This window comes from Solenopsis invicta, chromosome 11, assembly GCF_016802725.1.
Source record: "Solenopsis invicta isolate M01_SB chromosome 11, UNIL_Sinv_3.0, whole genome shotgun sequence".
In the NCBI taxonomy this organism is placed as follows: Eukaryota; Metazoa; Arthropoda; class Insecta; order Hymenoptera; family Formicidae; genus Solenopsis; species Solenopsis invicta.
This window is the reverse complement of record NC_052674.1, coordinates 3,269,722-3,290,626: the sequence shown is the minus strand read 5'-3', so window position 1 is coordinate 3,290,626 and position 20,905 is coordinate 3,269,722. Positions and strand designations below refer to the sequence as shown.

At 31.3% G+C, this 20,905-nt stretch overlaps 2 protein-coding genes across 5 annotated transcripts in view; both read right to left on the bottom strand.

Moving 5' to 3' along the window:
- LOC105194639 (ankyrin repeat and death domain-containing protein 1A) overlaps nt 1–935 on the bottom strand; it is a 31,956-nt gene extending 31,021 nt beyond the window's left edge. For 3 of the 4 annotated variants that reach the window (XM_011159660.3, XM_026130800.2, XM_026130801.2), the window contains exon 1: nt 732–934. The gene's annotated coding sequence lies outside the window, so the exon portion shown is untranslated. Of the gene's footprint in view, nt 1–731 lie in introns of all 4 variants that reach the window. The other variant, XR_005575904.1, reaches the window with a different exon arrangement.
- Nucleotides 936–4,390: 3,455 nt separating this feature from the next.
- Nucleotides 4,391–20,905, bottom strand: part of LOC105194699 (neuroendocrine convertase 1) — a 34,930-nt gene continuing 18,415 nt past the window's right edge. The window contains exons 6-15 of the mRNA XM_026130799.2: nt 19,838–19,904; nt 17,074–17,345; nt 15,193–15,405; nt 14,637–14,737; nt 13,860–13,925; nt 12,524–12,676; nt 10,825–10,994; nt 7,883–8,016; nt 5,639–5,770; nt 4,391–5,575 (exon numbers count right to left, since the gene is read on the bottom strand). Of these exons, the coding sequence (XP_025986584.1) occupies nt 5,429–5,575; nt 5,639–5,770; nt 7,883–8,016; nt 10,825–10,994; nt 12,524–12,676; nt 13,860–13,925; nt 14,637–14,737; nt 15,193–15,405; nt 17,074–17,345; nt 19,838–19,904 (1,455 nt within the window). The 3' untranslated portion in view covers nt 4,391–5,428. The remainder of the gene's footprint in view (nt 5,576–5,638; nt 5,771–7,882; nt 8,017–10,824; nt 10,995–12,523; nt 12,677–13,859; nt 13,926–14,636; nt 14,738–15,192; nt 15,406–17,073; nt 17,346–19,837; nt 19,905–20,905) is intronic.

The window sequence follows — 20,905 nt, the reverse complement described above, 5'->3', positions numbered from 1 at the left end:
AGTTTGACGCGCGGAAAATAGGTTCTAACTAGATCGTGGAGTCACACGAAGTGCGATAATTTGCTGAAGAATCCGTTAAATTGTCATGAGTGGGGCTATAAAGGGTATGCGATTCTAATGATTAATTAGCTGGTCTTGAATGCGAATGCCTCCCATGCGAGACTGCGTATGAAAAATAGATGCCGAATGAGTGGGTAGGGGTCACAGAGTTGACGCAGGTCGTGTCAACAGTCTTGACGACCTTCTTCGTCCATTAGAATTCAATTGGGTCACGATTATATTTGCAAAAGTATTTCGCCAATGTACGAACGACAAATTTTCCCAACACAATTTTTTCTAAACCACACACGCTGTAAAATGCATTCTGCAAAAAAATCAGGTAAAACCTGTTCTACGTTTAGGAATATTCTGATTCTTTTAATTAACATAATATTTGATATAACGTTATTTTTGTACCACGAACAAGAATGAAATACTGAAAACGGAACTCGGTTTCATTCAGCTTTTATCATTCAAAGTTCACCGCGAGTGGCTTTATTAATCATAATAATTTTACTGCGAAACTTTTATTGTACATTTATACACGCACCCATTTAGTTTTATTACATACTCGTGTATCATTTTAATTTAAATGAGTTTATCTATTAATTTAGCGACGCGTCTCTTATAATTTTAATGTATACTTTTAATTTTAAATTTGCGGAAATATTTTTTATTAAAGGCACGCTTACGTGTCGTTTCGTTTTCCTGAAGTGTTCCCGCGGTGGAAACACCACTCTTCCCTCAATCTTCGATCACTGGTACAATGAGGTTGAAAAGTCAGGTGAGCAATGAAGAGTGTTGCGTTCTTCCGTAGCGATTCCTCCGCAACGAGAGCTCGCCCGATATTCACGCTACGAGAGGCAGCATGCTACTGGCTGAATCATCCCTCTTTCGCCTGCGAGGCACCCCTGTTATTAGGTCGACGGTAGCGCAGCCACGTGGAGGGTTGGACCACTATTATAGTCGCTCCAGTTAGTACGTATTCGGATTTGCCGATTTGGAAATAGTTTGAAATCGTAGCAAGTTTTTTTTCTTTTCACACCTGTTCGATCATGATACTGTAAGCATCGATGAACAAACATGTTATTGCTCTGATTTTAGTGCATTTATGTATAACTAACATACTGATAATATTAAAATTATACTTACTTCATTTTCCAATAGTTTAGTAATATTTATTTCTCTTTAAATCTCGTTTTTTATTTCCTTTGTTATTTAAAATTGTATTTAAATATTTTCTGCTTTACGTGTTTTATAACAAGACCAGTTACTTTTTCCACGATAATATCGCGCAGAATTTTTTTAAAAATTAAGTACAGTATTGTAAAAAATGTGATGCTAAATAGATTTATATTTTAAAAGATTTTTAGACGTACTAAATAATGAAATCAATAGAAAACTCTGTTACGTATAAGTAGTTTTTTCTGTATCAATTGCCCGTTGATTTTTATTAATAAATAAAGCACAATCTTAAACGAATGTAACATTTGATTCCTCGTAGAATCGAAAACTGCGTCTTTGTAATTACAAAACAGGAAAAGGTAGAATATAAAAGTAATACGCCGATTCTCAGAAATCCAGAATATTCATGGGAAAACAGAAAATAACTCCAATGTGTATCAATTTGTATTTTTGTCACACGGATTTCGGCACCATTAAACCGTTTCTAATAGCTTGCGTTCTCTGATAAATGCATTGTCCTCCGATTTTACAAAATACGAATAAATACTGAAAGCCGTCCACCGTAAGTCGTTCGTTGAGAAAGGTCAAGGAGACCTTTTTTTGGAGCGATATATGTAGGTATCGATAATTTTTATTCGTGCCCAATCGATGCGAAATGTAATTACATCATCCTAATGCTTCGCATCGCAAATTTCTACTCGCGGCATGTTGATCGCGATATATTGGATATCTAACCGAAACTTTAGTAATAACGTAGGACGCAGTAACGTAAGTAAATAAGATATATTTCATAGCAATTAATCGCTTGGTATGTTTGCAGAACGATGGCGCGCGCGTATTTCGATCGTTTTTTTTTCTAATCTTTGATCAAACTCATAAAAAGATAAGGAATAATAAGTTAAATATACTTTTCATAAAGACCTTATTTAATCAATAAAATAAATTTAATTATGCAATTATCTAAAAATAAGTATTTCAGAGTAAGATTATTAATGTCGGATAAGGTAAAGGTTGTTATTTATGGAACGATTCCGATGCATAAAAGTAATGTAATTCGTTTAGAGTGATTTAAACGCGGAATTTCAGCAGGTAAACTTTCGAGAAGTAATACATGTGTACTGAAACATATAGAGTGATTTTTTATCATGCATCTGGTCTCATAAATCTATCTAAAGTTTTAAAAATGGAGGCTCTATCGGTTATAAAAAGTACATCAAACTCGTAGTTTCCCGGATAAACTACATGCAAGTTTCATGCGCCGATGTGTATACAAGGAAATATAGAGCAGAAATTAGTCTCAATATAAGGAAATACAGCAAATATTATTTACATTATTACGTTAGTGAAAATTAGATATGGAATATTTCAGGAGACAAATTAAACAGTCTTAATTAATCTCGGATTTTATCAGTGGAGATTTAAGAGGACTTAATATAATGACGGTGTAAGGGTAGAATCTCCGAGAATACATATATCGTAATTTGCTACACAGCGTGTCTCTGGATGAGTCAAAATATAATTTTCCTTTACTTCGAGTTTACCTTAGCTTTAGATTATAATTTAGATCTTGTCTTTCCGGTAACATTTAGATCTCGTCTCCCCAATTTACAATTACATCTATATAAACAGTTTTCCATTTATTTTATAAATTTACAAAAAATAATTAATGTTTTCGATTCTACATGAGATATCAAATTTAAAATTAATTAATTTAAATTAATTTATAGCCCACATAAATTTCGTCGCTTATTTATCATTTTTAAAAATTCATTGAAAGATATTTTACTAAGTGATATTAAAAAAATTTAGTTATATATAAATTAATGAAGAATCTATTATCAAATTCAAAATTTAATTCTTTAATATACTATTTTATATTAATTATAGTATTTTAATATACTATAATTAATATACTATTAGCTTCTACTTAAAAAGTTGATATTTTAATACGTTTAAAAGGTAATTATTATATTAATTGTAGACTTTATGAATGTCACTATTTGCCGCTTTCACCCGTTTATGCAAGCGTATTAATTAATTGAAATTGTGGTGTCTCATTAATTTTATCAATAATGAAGCTATTTGGTTTTGTCATTGCGGTTCTCAGTTTGATGAATTATGCTGGAACATTACTGTGCAATTTCAGCACATGACATTAGAGCGACGGGCGGATCATCTTCCTCGTGAAATTACTTTAGACCAACTTCTCAGCGTTGAATTAATTTATCGCAAAACTAGTTTCCTAAATAAGCAACGGTAAAATACGCATCAGCACAAATCTATCCATTTTTTATGTTGCTCCATCTTTAACATTTAAAAGAAATAAATGATATAATTGTATGATTTATATTATACCGGAAAGAACAAAGGATTCTTATTTCTGATATTTCGTAGTTACGATAAATAGTTTTGCATTATTGTGCTTGTGCTTGTGAAGATATATGTCATTGTGAAATATGCCAGTGAGATTGTGTAAGTTTAATTCTTGCTGGCTCGCACGGCGAATGATTTATAGCCGAACGTGCAGGTATATAGCACCGGTAGTATTTGCTTTGAAAAAGCCATTTTTTACGTTAGTTCGGAACATTTTTGTTATCTAATTTAAAAAGTAGCTAATTTAATACAATATAAATCCATTATTCAATTTATATACATTATTTTTAAATTGTAACTGACATTATGTTAAATACTTTTTCTTTTTATATTTACAATTATTCTTTTACTATAACTTTTATTTCCTCTGCTTTGATTCATTGTTTATGTATATATTGTTAATCAATCAAACATTATTTTAAAAGGATGTAATATTAGTTTTCTCATAGAATTAAAAGTTGTGTACTTATAGTTTATGAAACAAAAAAAAAAAAAATATTTTAATTTTTGAAATATGCAATAATTTTTAGTAATTGCAATTACTATGAATATGTCATAAATTATTATAATATATTTTTACTTTTACTTTATATAACATATTTTTTGTAAACATAAAATCTTTTATTTATATTAATAATATTTTCTCACATTGACGACACAAGAGAGAATAAAATATTTACTATTTAATTTTGTATATCCTTTGTACTATTGAATTGAAATATTGAAAAAGTGCAAATGTTATTGTAAAGATGATTTAGATTGCAAACTCAAATGTTTTTCTTCCTTTTCCTCTATGGTAATCTCTAGTGCGTGCAAAAGGGAACGTTTGCATGTATCTTTGGGTTCATACGACATTTCACAATTGCAAAGCCAAGGATATGTAAATTCTTAGAATGGTGCATACAAGAGAAGACTGCATATCTAAAGTAAAATTTCACGGAAAGAAAATTTTCCGAAAAATTCAAATCAAGAAATTTTACAGTAAATCTATTTTCCTCTTTATATTTTTAATTACGATGTGCACCCCAAGATTTTCCAAAGAGATCTTCTTCTTGTTTCTTGATAAAAGTTCTCGAAGAAAATACAAAGTATTTACATATCAAAGCTAAAAAGTAACTCGCTAAGATTAATGAAATCTTAATTAAAACAAATAAGTAATTATGCGCAATTATTTGAAGTTCATTACTGAATTTCAGTCGTATACAATTACGAAGGTATTTATGCCTGTGATTTGCAAGTCCACTTCGGTTCAGTTACGTCCGCTTGTAACTCGTGATTTATAACGTACCTTGCATGCGCATAGGCAAGAGCTATTATCTTGTTCCGTTACGTCTAGAATTTCAGCGATATTTGCTACGGCCGATGCCTGTTGTTAAATGGTCCAGACAGCCGCACACAAAGGGTTAGGAGAAACTCACTCAGTGTTGATAACGAATTAAAGGTAATTTACGTATCTCGAATTACACATGCGTATGTACATACGTAGGATGTTACAAAGAACTCTCCCCGCTGGCATGTTTGCAGGAAATTCATTTAATAATACTACCATTGATACAAAGATATCACAAATCCATTATGTAGCATTTGCTAATAAAGGCAGGCAGATTCTCACCAATTTGCAAATTACTGCATTATATCGTACTCTCAAAATGAAAGTTCGATATAACTGTGAAGGATAATATGATTAGTTTGTTGTAGAAGCGTAACGTAAGCCTGCGTGAATATTAATTAAAATTAATGTTTTGGCAGACAATTATTATGGGTGATAATTGTTTAAATGTTTCTAATTGTTTTAATAATTTAATATTCAATGACATGACTAGAAAACTGACTATAATAATCTTATTAGCTTTTTCAACCATTGCTTGAACCAAATGTTATTAATTTTTGGCTTTATATATTGATTGTATTTATCTTCTACGGGATTTGCTGCGTTCAGTTCCACTACGTTTTGCTGAAAATCGTACTGAATGTCGTACTGAAAGAATCGACATTATTAAAATAGGTAATAAACAACCGAATTCTATTGGTGTTTACTTACGGTTTTGCGTATTCGATTGTAATCTTCGTTGTAGATTCGCGGTCCGTTTCGACGATAAACCGGAATTTGCGCGGTACCGTGCAGAATTAATGTAAATACTCCAATAGTGCCATTATTCCACTTTGGGCCTATCTGAAAGCGCGTAAATATGCACGATCAAATATGCACGCGTGATAGATGCGGATGTGCGACGAGGTAATTTCAACTGATCAATATTCGATCAACATATTCGACTTGCATTAAACATTTTGGTAACTTATGTATCGTCATCCGACGGGGCCTGTCGGATCACGAGGTATCGTTTTGAAAAAAAGTGCTTTGAAAATTTACAATATTTTTATTTATATGTAGATATTATGTAAATATGCAAATTTATTCATACATATATATTCGTATGTGTAAACCTTTGAAATCCAAGGGCCGTAATTTAAGATGTTTGATGGAAAAGGGAGTGAACCTTACTACCTTATGTACTCAATCGAACATCTTTTTTGAATTTATGTATTTATTTTATTACCATTAAATACATATCTGAGCGACATATATTATACTATATAGTATATTTGTATTTTCAATATAAAATGCTTTCACGATAATATGAAGTTTTCTTATGGAAATCTACGAGTATACTTCACGAAAGAATAATCATACTTTATGTTACGATTCAATTTTTTTTCCTATATTTTCATTACTTAGTATTGTGTATAATACCGTTAATAGCTTTTTTTTAACAATAAAATTATATATACTTATGAAAATTTCTTTCAATATGACACATCGGTACGAGAATTATCTGAAAAATTTTGCAAATATAAATATGTATAAATAAAGAAAAAAATTATTTGCATGATTTTGTTGCGCTATTTTTTATATCGTTTATTAGTTTGCACATTGATAATTCACATTAATGGTTTTATTTCAATAATTTGAATTATTTTTTAAAGGATGTACAAAATAAATTTAATGATTGTAAAAAAAGAAATTAAATATAGTAAAGAGCGAATAAAAACCGATTTTTTGTGCGACTTAACTAACTTTATTATAAATCTAAAGATTAACAAGGGTGTTTCTCGAATGTTAAAAGTAAGTACGTGAGTGGTTTGAAAAGTTTCCGATCTGACCAATAAAACACGAATTTCGAGGGCAAAATAAAATTTATTTTTCAACGTAATCTTCTTTTAACCCAATGCACTTACGCCAATGTTTTTATAAACCTTTGAGAGAGTTAACCGTGAGTGTCGCGTTTGCTGACGCTGATCGAAAACGAGTTCGGTTAAACATTGAAAAAATATATTTTGAGCGTTTTTATTACCGAATTTAGAAAAATAGCTCGGTGGAAAGAAACTTTCATCGAATTTTGTGGTGCAAAGTTCTGTGAATTATTTTTCTAGTTTGGATAAAAGTTTTTTTTACTGACGATATGAAAGATTTAGAAAAAAGTTGGAGTAAATGCATTAAGTTAAAAGAAAATTACATTCAAAAATAAATTTGATTTGTTCCGAAAATTCGTGTTTTATTAGTCAGGTCACAAACTTTTCAAACCACTCACGTACATAAAAATAGCGCACTCGTTTCGATTCACATTGAGTGAGTATTGAGTACTTTTCAACGCAATATTAATAAACAATGTTAATTAAATGTAAAATTTTTTCAATTGAAATAACTGTAATCTCATCTCGATTTCATGATTAATAATATGACCATGATAATAGTATGATAATATTATAACAATAATAATCAATAGTATGATAAGATTTCAAAGATCAAATTGTATGTTTTGCAGTTATTTGATACCGGTTTACTTAAGTCTTTTCTGCGTGTCTTTTTGAATAAATTAATGATTAGAATTATATTATAAATTATAATGTTCGCCCGCTTGAAGAAAGTGCCGCTCTGTTTTATTTTTATGTGTTCTCGAGTCACTGCTCTCTTCTTTATCTTTTATGCAGATATGTAAAAGTTTTCAGATGATCTACGTACCACATATCTTTTTTACAAGATATTCAATAATCAACACAATTTTTTTTATTTTTCTATTTTTTAGAATCAAAACAACGTTTATTTTCATTGCTGTTAAAACGGAACAATTTAGTAAAATAAATAAAAATTTCTTCGGTGACGTTATAAAAAATGGCACAATAAAATCACGCTAAAAATTTTTCTTTCTACTATTATCTATTTATTTGCACAACGTGTCAAACATCCCTCATAGCAGAATTTGCGATAAAATATTTTCAGTCTTACTTTATCAATTATATCCAAGATCCATGTTCCTCGAGGATCTTCACCCCACGTCGCGACGGACATGAATTTCCACTTCGTAAAACCGGAGTCAGACTTATCCAGCTTCCTTGGACTTAGAATATGGACGGTAGTCCCTAAAAAGTAAAGTACATGATTTGCATAAGTAGAACTTGTGTATAAAATACGTAAATGCACAAACACTTTTAAGAATATTATGATAAATATTTTACGATATTTTTGCTACAAGAAAGATCGCATCATTAATGTGAAAACATAAATGAAATTTGGTTTTCCCTTACAGAAATGTAATACTGAGCAATTTAATACTGCCAGTATTACATTTCGTGAGAGTTGTGTTAATTACTAACATGTTAATTATTACAAGCATGCATACCCATTATGACTAGTTTAAGATAATCAAATACAATCGATTCCGTAAAACATGCAGATGTTAATTACATTTGCATTCATGATGAATGTTATCGATTTTCTCACATATGTAATAGATTTGCAATTTTAAATCATATTATACACACGATCTACTATTTTAGTACAATGAAAGAAGAATTTTGTAAAATGAGAGAAGGTATCATCTTCTTTTAAAATAAACTTCTATTTATTCTTAATAAATTTTAATTGCAAGCATTTCTTGATCTATTTAACAAATGGAAATATTGTATTACTTTTTTTACAATAAATTTAATAGAAATATTATTAGCTAAGTATTTTTAATCTTTGTCACAGATAGAAATACACAATAAGACGATTTTGTACTTGTGCTAAAACCGAACCTTGTTAAAATTTTTGTGTTGAATTTTTCGAATACTCAAATGTTAATTTAACACAACATTATTTAAATATTTTTTATTAAATTAATATTTGACATTTGTATAGTATCAAAATAACACAATTTATTAGTAAGTATATAATTAATATATATTAATTATATATAAAATATATAATTAGATGTCTTTAAAAAATGATGACAAGAAATGTAAAAATATTAAATTGCTAAATTACAGACATTTTTAATAAATAATATTAATCTAATAACATTAAATATTTATAAAACAAAAAATTGAAATTAAAAATTAAAAGTTTTTAATACAGAATAGCAACATCTAAACATCTAAAAAATTGTAGTTTTTTTTTCTTGAAATTAATTTGAAAAAGCTTGCTCACATAAAAGTTGTCTCACTTTCAAAATAATTTCCTTCTCCCTTATATTTATAAAAATTGCAACATGACATTCTTTAAAAAGGAGAGTGCTTTCGCTAGAATATTGCCAGTAAAATTTGCGAATATAAAAAAAAGAATATGTCCTACTATGACATTGTTGCTTTAGATGTGAGGATGCTTTTACTCGTTATTCTATCCTGCATTTCAATACATTTCGGATTTCTTTCGGTATTCAGATGCGAGTGACGTCAACTGTCGATAACAACGTCAATTGGTAAACGTGTACGGATTTAAATAACGTATTGGCCAACATGATGATTGCTATCTATTTGCTATGTATTTGCGTCTGAAGCACTATTCTATTCAACAAAAAGTCATAGAATTTCTTTCTATCATTTATTACACATTTAAGGTTTATATAGTAACATACGTTACTAAAAACGGTATTCGATAATCTTTATTCAATGAATAAATCCTATTGCTATGTTTCTATATAATTCTGTCCCTCTTCGAATAAACAGGTCGCATCGAAGTAGCATTAATTGAATTTCCAGCTATAAATTGAAGTAAGAACGTATTTGTGCTGTTAACTGCATTTGCTATGCGGCACAGAAACGTGACTTGCAATATTAATGGTGGTATTAATTCCGTTGTGTGTGAAATTATCCATTTGTTATTTGCTACCTTTCCTTAACAGAATCGTGTTATATCAAACTATGTAATACTCTTGATGAATAATTCTGAAATTGCGTAATATCTGTTTATCATAAATTAAAGAATTTTCTTTAAAAACTTAATTTAATAATGCGATAATCAATTTTACTTTTAACGCTTTTAACTTGTTCAATTAATTGTTCAATTAATATAACGTCCTAATCTTTAAATTTTTAAAAAAATTATTTAAAAAAAAGAACGTTAGTCAAAAAAAGATTGAGCATTTCAAGTAACAGATTCGCAAAAGAAACAACAGATAGATATTTGATTCTACGATAAATATATGACGCGTAAAGATATGTGTCGGAAAACACAAGCTCGTTTTCTATTTTTTCTTTGCAAAGATATCAAAATGTCTTTTCTTTTAATATTATTTTAATTACTTAATTCTGAAAAAATTGCCTAATGCAATGCAATTATATAAAAAATATGCATATATTATTTATGCTGATTACTTTTTATTCTTCGCATATTTCTTCTATTCTTCAGTTCTTCCATCTCTTTCATAAACTCAACTGTAACAGTGAATAGAGCCCGATAAATTGGGTTGACAAGCGAATTTCTATGAATGTAGTTAAATGCATTTGCATTTAGCCTCCAAGAATATTCTTGGAGACTGCAGCGCCGATATAATTATAGAAGGGCTTTCCTTGTATGTATTTTTGGAAGTCTCTCAAATTTCTCCTAGTTAAGGACGTAAAACGGTCCATTCCGCGAACTATTCTCATGGTTATTTCCTCGGCTTTCTGTCCTTTTCGCTTCTATAAGTCGGATACAAATGAAGATTGACGTTTCCAGAGGTGCATTTTAAATGAAGCGCAGCCGAGTAAACTGGACACAAGAGACTTATGCGACTCATTTGTTGCACCAAAGTTTTATTAAAAATACCACTCACACTTTTATCATTTTCTTTACAGTCAGAAATGAGAAAAAAAATTCTATATTCTACGATCTCGTTGCGCATACACACGGGCTTTATTTGCCAGCCAAGGCACGTAGGTAAAGCTTTGAAGGTATGATAAATGATTGAAAAGTCAAAAACGTAATACCTGAAGGCGCAGTCAGACGCATCTGCAGTGCGCCGCGGCGAGAGTACTCGAGATTCGCCTCAACTTCCACGTGCTCCAAAAAGATTATCTCGCTCTCCGATGTCCGACAAAAGTTATCGACATCGAACTGCAGTTTCTTGGAATTTCCATAAATCAGCCTGTTATCGGCGCTGCGACGAAAAACATTGCATATTTATGCGTGTAAGCAGTGGATTTGAATGTAAGAGTTTCGCGAAACGCCGGAGCCGTCGTGAAATATTGGCAGATGAAGAAATATTGGCATAAAAAAAAATCTAGCGGTTTTGATGTGCAATTGAAATTTGCGGAAACTCTTTGTTCTAATACTTTCTATCCTAAAAACGCAAAGTATATATATATAACGATTATAAACTGTTCTTTTGCATTCAAAGTATCTACATGGAAAGAATGGTTTTACTGTGGGCTTTAAAAATTTAGCTGGATGCTGATATGAAAATAATTTTGTTTGGACGCTCAAACTGACTGCTGGAATGTCAAAATTTTTATCGTACAGCTTATCGTACTTAAATAATCTATTCGACTTCTATTTAATTATTTTGATAATTACAATAAAACTATTTTCAAGTTCGTATCTAATTAAATTTTTAGAAACTTTAACAAAATCTTTCTTTTGTAATCTCTGTATAATTTAATTATATGTTCATTACGTAATTGTGCGTGCAAGTAATTTTGAAATTATAGGTAAAAATAATTATAAGAGGTAATGCAGGAAAGCGCCGCGTAAAAAGGTAAATTAATGCAGCTGCCTTTATGAGTATCTCATCACTCACAGTGAGATTATGAGTAATCGCAAATGGCTTGGCGCAAAATAGGTAACAACGCGAACATGAAACAAGGTAAATCCTCACAGTCATGAAGGTACGTCTGCACCTAAATTACACAGGTTGGAGGGATATCTTGTAACGAGATTACAGCGTCCGTTTTCGGTCACGCGCGAGGTGATGGCTCTTTGAGATGATCACGCACATTCGTATTTAAGTTACGGAAAGTTTCGGTCGTTTCCTGCTACGTAAATTGCTCTTTCAGAAACGTATTCTAATAAAAGAAAAAGTCTTCCATGATGCCCCATTTTCTCGCTTCTATCGCCCTGTCGTTACGTAACGAATGAGGACCTTTACGATCTTGTTGAATTTAACGATGCGCTTCTTATCTCATGCTTCTTCGAACATCCGCAAATGCTTTTCCGAAAAAGGAGGTCGCCGTATTCGATTGATGCGACATTCGGGGATTACCGAATAGCGCGAAAGATCATTATTCTTTCAGTATTCGTGGATTACGTGAAATAAAATTTAAGGATCCGATGGGACTACACGTTGTAGATGTTCAACTCGCTTTAATATCTAATCGATAATCCGCGTTAATATCTTATTTACATACGTCAGAAAAATCTAATCTTGCAATTACGTGGTATCGAGCAACCGAAATAAAATATGAAAATGGGAGATTCGTAGATCGACCAGTTTTGCCAGTCTAATAATTTAAATATAAATTATCTGTTAATTAAATGTCGCGTAAATATATTTGCTTCTGTAAGCAAAAATGGAGGCATTTAATCAATGGAAGCATTTTATCCGTACGACCTGTGCTGCCCGTTTAGCACGATGTTCGCGTACCGCGCAATTAAGCCGCCGCTCTAAATCCGCTAAATTAATTTACTCACATGTACACGTTATCCACTTTACAAATAGTCTTCTCTGGCACTGTCGTCCAGTTGTAGCTCGCCGTTACTAGCGCGTACGCGTTCATAAGCCCGAAACCGAAGCGTGAATTGAACCAAAATCCAGCCGCGTTCTTAAACCAGCCCGGATTTTCGCTGAAAATTTATGCAAATATTATTAAAGCTCCCATTCGGGGAAAGATGTTTCCGTAAGCTCACGCAAAAGTGGAAAAATTATTCTTTCTCAGACTTCCTCGATTTCCTTTTTTCTCGTTAAAATCTCTATAATAATAGAAGTAAAATGAGATTTGCATTATTATTGGAGTTCTTCGCCGTAACAAAATGCGCCGGATTTTTTAAGAGTTATTTTACTGTAGACGTGAATTATTTTAACAAAGTTCGATATTGGTATTTTTTGAATAAAAATACAAAATTTCGACACCACAATTGTTAAACATCACATGTAGGCAAATAAAGTACGATTACAAACTAATTCTCATCAACGTGAATAACACACGTTTCTGCGAAAGCTATCACGGACGCATTTATAATTTACTAGACGACAATAGGAGGCAATTAACGCGGAATATAAATTACGAGACCAGGCAATAACGAACAGAAATATGCATGACCATCTGTGTACCTACGCATCCCAGTAGGCTGATCGAACAGCAATTTTTCTTCCGCCACGGATATATGACCTCGTTTCTTTGACAACTATTCGATAAAAGTTGCACACCATTGTTCGAAATAATTTTTACGCATGGCACAGTTGTGACTTGTATGTTTAAAAACATAACAAATGTATTTAATACTATTGGAGAAACGTCAAAAAAATAATATCGGATTTTCCTAACGAGTTTCATCATTCGTGCAAATCTGATTGAAAATCTCGCAAAAAAGTGTTTAAAATCAATTACGATTAAACTTCTCAGAAGCAAAGCTGATTAACTGTATAAAATAAAAAGGAGAGCAAATTGATCAACTTAAAATTTAATCGTGTATCCTGATACTAAAATTGAGTATCGAAAAACTTTTTGAAAGAAAAACTTTTTGTAAGGTAAACTTAACTAATTTTGTTTCTGAGAGGCTCAATTATCATTCAATACCGATAATTGAGCTTCATGGATCCTTCTGCGATCTCTTGTTAATCATTGATCGCTGAATTATTTTTAACGTCAGGTCAAGAAAAATTATTTCCTACGGCTTTTAGCTGAATTACGGTTTCGTATTGCAGGCGACGCCGCGATCTATTTTGCCGCGGCACGAGAGAATAAGAAGTTAAACTGGCACAATTGCAGATACACGTGGCCTGAATTGCTATTCGAGAGACGCTCACCTGAGAGGACTGTATTCCGATGACCAAGCTACCAGATGCTGAATGTCCCTCCACGTCAAGTTGTTGCTGTAAAAATAAGGAAGTCGGAATAATAAAATAAGGAACAAGAAATATACCGTCTTCGATCAAAATATCGATAATATCTACTATTTGCTGCTAAAATAAAATTTAACATCTTTATTTTAGGCCGTAGATTAATTGAGGCTAAATCGAAACTCAATAATATATTGTGACCCTCTATATTTAGATGTGTATCGAATATTGCATATATCGAATATTGCATTCTCATATATCGATCGTACGTATATATTTAAGAAGTGAAGACAGAAAAAGACCAACTGTAATAAAGAATTTTTAAGAATATATATTCAAAACTTGTCAGCGTTTCTTTAATAAAGTACAATAAAGGTATCTTCAACGCGTGTACCATTATGAAATACTATCTCAACATATCGTATATATTCAATGTACGTTCATCTTTATTATAAACTGATTATTACAATAATTATACTATCCTTTCTGTTATAATTATCATAATTATACGCTACACATTATAATTAAGTTCGAATTTCAATTTCTCAAGTTCGGAGTTAATGACGAGATGTGTGTTAATAGAGAAAATACCGTTACGAGGGAAGAAAGTTTGGACCAGAGTAAAGTATCCCTTTTCATTGACGCTGCGACTAAAAATAAACGTAGCTGAGTACTAGTAATCAAGTTAGCGTTAGGGTTTCAAAGAAAAGTTTCAATGGGAGATTGCCGGCAGTATGTACGTACTTTACTTGCAGTGCGAGAGCCAATATTCCGGCGGCTAATGGGGCGGAAGCTGAAGTACCCGTGTGCCTAGTCGTACAGGTGTTTCGTAGATCCGTTGTTGCCTGCGCAGTGGAAATGAAAGCTATTAAATTATTCGACCGCCCTTCCTTTCATTTCTCTCCCACGCAGATATTTGTCATTCGATTTCAGAAAACACGTTAAAAAGTCGAATCAAGGTAAATGAGAGCGTATCGTATTGCATCAAAGATTATACATTCTAGTGATACCGGTGAAAAATCTACGATACTTTAGTCCTGTTACATTTACGAGCATACTTTTCTTATTTTACAAGTAATTTATGTAAATATAGATAAGAATAATATATTTTTATTTTAAATAAAAATTTAAGAGGAAATTTACAAACTACAAAATTTTATTGCTAAAGCATTTGTATCTCAATTGAATTTAATTATCAATAAAGTAAATCTCACGAAAAATAGTCAGTCATCTTTTACATCATTTCCATTTTTTTTTTTTTTCAATTCAATTAATCATCGTCAAGCTGAAAGGCACTTACAACCATTTGATCGTGATACGCGCCACTGCTGTACGTCGTAGCGAGGGTAGCAGGACATCTTTCTCCATACCAAGGAAATCTTCCGGTTTGACTGGCTGATCCAACAGCCACGGTGTATATGCTCCCTACGTATCCGTCACATCCGCAGTCATCCGATTTGGAGCCACCATTACCAGACGCCCACACGTAAATATTACCTTTGCCTTTCCGACCCTGTCAAATATTCAAGTATTAATATTGCCACAAGTAAATGTCAAAGTAATTTATCAAGTGATAAAACTTTCACGTCGCGTTATATCGAGATGTCAAATCGCAAATAATTTACTCGAGCGAAAACCTACTAATGACCCAAAAGATAAATAAAGAAAATTATGTACGTATATTTTAAAGATTGCCGCGACGTTTTAGAAAGTGTGCTATAACTTTGCAGAAAGATGCTGTTGCATAAAAGATGCCGCTATAAATATGCACAAGTAAATCATGCCCTTCCCTCAGGCCGTTGTCAGAGACCTTTCGCCTTCATATTTAATCCTCGAAAAGAAATGAGAAGAGAGCACTTCATAAACGCGAGCATCTTGCAAGCATCTCTTTGTAGCCCCGAGACTAACGTTCGCGCCGATAACATTAAAGCCGACATACCTTTGAAATCGTACAAAATGAATTACATTATTAGGTAACAAAATCCTCGAAAAAAAGTCAAGATACGCAAAGAGCCTCGAGTCTCTTACATTTACAAGATTAAATTATTCTCTAATCTCTTCCCGACACGCCGTCTTAATCATCCTTGCTTTCAGTCAAACTTTCGAGCATTAAATGAATTAATGTATATTTCCAAGTTAATAAATCCTACAGGAATTTATTAACCTAGAAATATGAACTTGATTATCGCGGGGCATAATTTACTTTGCCGCGTTTACGTGGAATACGCAGTGCGTGGATAAATCTCAAGTATAAAAAATTGCGCAAGTAAAGATAAGTTTATGGCAAGTGAAAATGCAATGAAGAAAAACGGGTTTTTTACCGTTTGAAAAAAATGATCAACAAGTAACGTATCATTGTGGAAAACATTGTTAAAGTTTAACTACATTGTGAGTTTAAGCTTAGTTGGTGTTAAAAGCTTGTTTAAACATTAAATGACCAGAAAATCTGTTTCACTCTGACGTAAAGTCAACTCCACTCGTAATCCTATTAGAGACTTTCGAGTACAAAACTCGTACCTTGTCTCCTTTTTTTTCATAGATATTTCTCCAGAAATAAAAAATAAATATTACATTTGATAAAAAAATATAAAATATAATGCTTATCTCAAAATTTTCTCTGTACTTTTAAAACTGGCAGAATCACGTTAACTTTGCTTTTAGGGTAATTTATTATTTGTTTCAATCCCGAGATTCAAATCTAAATTATTTATAGAGTTCCAAACTTCCTTTTGTTAAAGAAAAAACTTAATTTCCTAAAATATTGTTTATTATAAAGTATATTAGAAAATAATTTTTGATGTTAATATTTTGTATAATATTTGATTTAATTATTGCATTTTATTTCTATATTTAATCTAATTATCGTATCATATTTCTTTTTAATATTCTCTTATTTTTTAATAATTTTATGCTGTACAATAATGTGTACTTTATAATATTTTTTTATTTCGGGTAATTATTATGTATAACTATTTCAATGTTCAGGTATGATTTCAAATGAGCTTTTTAGTTGTTCCCTCACTTATTGCATGTAATTATTGTACATTCAATATTTTTACTACTATACATGTATTTTTATTATTTTTTGTGATTCGTTATAATCAATAAAATTATTATTATTACTATTATATTATCGTTATTATTATTATTATTATTGTTATAAACTTGATTGCAAACTGACTTTTGTTATACCACGTTCAAGTGCTTCAACAGCGAGTCTGCCAGGTGCCTCTAAACTTTTTCCATCATCCGCCGGTCCCCAGGAAGCCGTGTAAATGTCAATAAGCTCGGACCTGTATCCCAAAGCTTCGCCTTCCACACGGTCATTCACCAGGCCATCGAGAAGCTTGATGCCGCCGACGGATGCGTCGAAGGCGACACCGACGCCACACTTTTGGTTGTTGGCCTCCATAGCTATCTCTCCAGCACACCTGGTGCCATGACCGTTCATCCCTGAGGAGTAGTTGAATTTATAATACAATCGTGAAACAGTAATGTTCAATCGGGCTGGCGAAGCCCGCCAAAGTCCTGCAAGATGCACGAGAAGAGGAGTCAAACGATAGCAACATTTGCGTGGGAGGTATTAAGATTTCGCTATGCAATATTCAGCATTACTCGACTTTGAAATTCAGAATATTACGTATGCAATTGTACACAGGTGATGCAATATCAATTGATAAAAATGAAAGCGATACGCCTTAAACGTAGTCCATGTACAAAAGAAATGAAACGCTTTTCACATGTATTTTATTGAAAACGAAATACTGCAGAGTAGCCTGGATCTACTGCGCGTTTCTTTTTTTCCACCTATAAAAATTATTTTTTAAAGTACATAGATCATTTTTCTCTAGAGAATTTGAAATGGAAAAATATTTTTAAAATAATAATTTAAAGTTAAGCAATAATAAGCAATGTTTATTTTATTTAAATGTCCAGCGTCAGATCGCTTCCATTTTGCATAACTAATTTCATCCTGTATAATCATATTTAATTAATAATTAGATTGTAAACCTGTGAATAGGTTAATTTGAGGATAATGCGATTAACCATATTCGATCTGATCTCACGCAAATTTCATTAATATCGACACGTTAACACTTTTACTTCTCCTCTCCCGGATGAATTATTTATTAAATTGTATTGACTGAACTCTTATGACGTTACTACATTATTCGAATAACCGAGTTACAAATATCTCCATCCTATGTTTTAATATTCATAAAAATTTGGTAATAAAAATGTGAAATTTCTATATAATAAAATACGTAAGCTGTCATTTCGAAATATATAATATTTTACTAAATTATTTTGTAAAATCGCGAATTTTGTGTTTTTTCAAAAATTATTTATTTATTCATGAATATCTATTTTGTCCCCTTCAAAGTAATCCCCATGAGATATTATACACTTGTGCCAACGGTTTTTCCAATCTTCGAAGCACTTCAAAAAATCATTTTTTTTTATCTTGTTCAGCTCCTCCTTCGATGCCGTCTTTATCTCGTCAAGCGTAGCGTAACGTCGTCCTTTCATGGGCCTCTTCAGTTTAGGGAACAAGAAAAAGTCACAGGGGGCCAGATCTGGGGAATACGGTGGCTGCGGCATCATTAGTGTGTTGTTTTTGGCCAAAAAGTCGCGCACAAGCAACGATGTGTGAGCAGGGGCGTTTGGTACGAATTTCGCGGCGACCCGTCTCATGCCCAAATCATTGATAAAAATCGAATGGCACGAGCCAATCGATATGTTTAGGTCCTCAGCAACTTCTCTAACGGTGATTCGACGATTGGCCAATACCATTTTCTCCACTTCATTAATTTTTTCGTCTGTTGTTGAAGTGCTCGGGCGTCCGGCACGCTCTTCGCCGTTCACATCTTCTCGGCCTTCTGAGAACATTTTGTACCACCGATAAACGTTGCTTCGGTCCAAGGTAGCTTCTCCGTATGCCACAGTCAACATTCGGAATGCATCCGCGCACTTAATTTCGTTTTTCACACAAAATTTGATACAGGTTCTTTGATCCATTTTTTTGAATAGGTAAAAATCGAAGACGATCCAAAACACGTGCAAGCAAAGCAGCTGTCAACAATTAAGTGAACATTCAAAATGGCCGAGCTTGTCGGCATAAGTGAGAGACATGAGTACCAACATAACGCCACAAAAAGATCGAAATTCGAATATACGTAACCCGCGAAAATTCAAAATTCGCGATACTTTTTGAACACACCTCGTATATAATATTTTACTAAATTATTTTTAATAATCACAACTACATGTTGCAAAGTCATAATTTGCATTTTGTACAATATATAATATTTTTATATTGTAAATATTTCTTTTCTGCATTTTTATTTTATAAATAATACGCACGCACATACAAATATATCAAAATGTAGTGCATATTTTATGAGTTAAAATATGACAATCTTTTCTTTTAAAAGAAAAATTTTTAAACTGGACTTTAAAACTTTTCTTTTAGACTAAACAAAATATTTTAGATTTCTTTATATTTATTTTGCCGGTACATTTTAGCTACATTTTATAAAAGAATATTACTTAATTATAAGTGGAAATCTGATTCTTAATATATTTTATTAAGACAAGAATAATTTTTTAAATATAGAAAGTAAAATTAATATTAAATTATCGGAACTAATAACTCTGCATATAAATTAAAATTAGAAATGTTAATAATTTAGTTCATTTGGACAACAAAAAATTTATAAAGTTTAAAAGTAACAAAGTTTTTTTACAAGCAATAACTTTCCATTAATTTTGCAATCAATCAGTGTGTATTGATTTAAATATATTAAGTGCTCTAACATGCGCTTGGTTTAATAATATAACTAAATAATATTGCCAACTATTACAATTAAGCTATATATATTTATTCTATCATTGTAACTGTATTATACGTTTATATGTTTGTAGAAAGATCTAATAGAAATTACCTGAGTCATCGTATCTTGGAAAAGGATCGTCATCACCTTCATTTATGTCGTAACTAATGGCCGCATCCTAATTTAAATATTATAATTACAATTATATATAAACTATAGATAATATATATTACATCATTTTCTCGCTATTTATAAAAAATAATTCTCCTTATAATGTTGTTTAATTAATGTTAAATTATGAAGACACATGATATCCATTTACATAAAGATATAAAATTTATTTTCAGATATACATATATGATTTATATGTAGAGGAAAGAAAGGGATAGTGGAATACCATTTTGTTCTTTTAACATACCTTATTATCAGTAAATATTAACGCAAATTCTTATCAACACCAATTTATTAGACATTGTAGAGTTCTACCAATCATCCTCATAGATAGAAATTTATTGGGTATATAGAACAAATGTAATTTATAATTTACTGAAGAAGGAAAAAAGATTTTTGGTTGTGAGATGGCAAGACGAGCGGTTACGTAATATTAAAAGATAATGTTATAAAAGATACCTTTAATTTTAAAATGTCACAATTTAATGATTCTTTGTAAATTTTATAAGTGCCATAAAAGTTTTTATGTGAAATTATAAAGTACTAGAAATTATAAAGTTTTATTACTTAATAAAAACTGTTACTTTCATTCCATTTTATTAAGTATATTTAATTAAAAAAAATTTTTTTAAATAATTTCTTTGGTTTAAAAAATAACTTTAAAAAAATATATATATAAATTTTTTTACTGACAGTAAGCAACGCCCACTATGAGATTGTAAAGTCGCAAAAGCAATCTTATACTCATAGTGCAAATGGATCACGAGCATTTTACAACTCTTCTCACTACATAATATAATTTTATATGCCGAATTCATACGCACATTACGGCACATATTAAATTACATCATTTGAAAACCACATTCAAAGCTTTCAAGCTAAATTAAAGTTAAACGATTAATATTTAACATGCTTCTCAACATACACTTGTAAAAATCATTGCTTCTTGCAAAACCAAAATTCAATTTTTATGAAAATGCAATGAACACTAATAATCAGTAATCATTC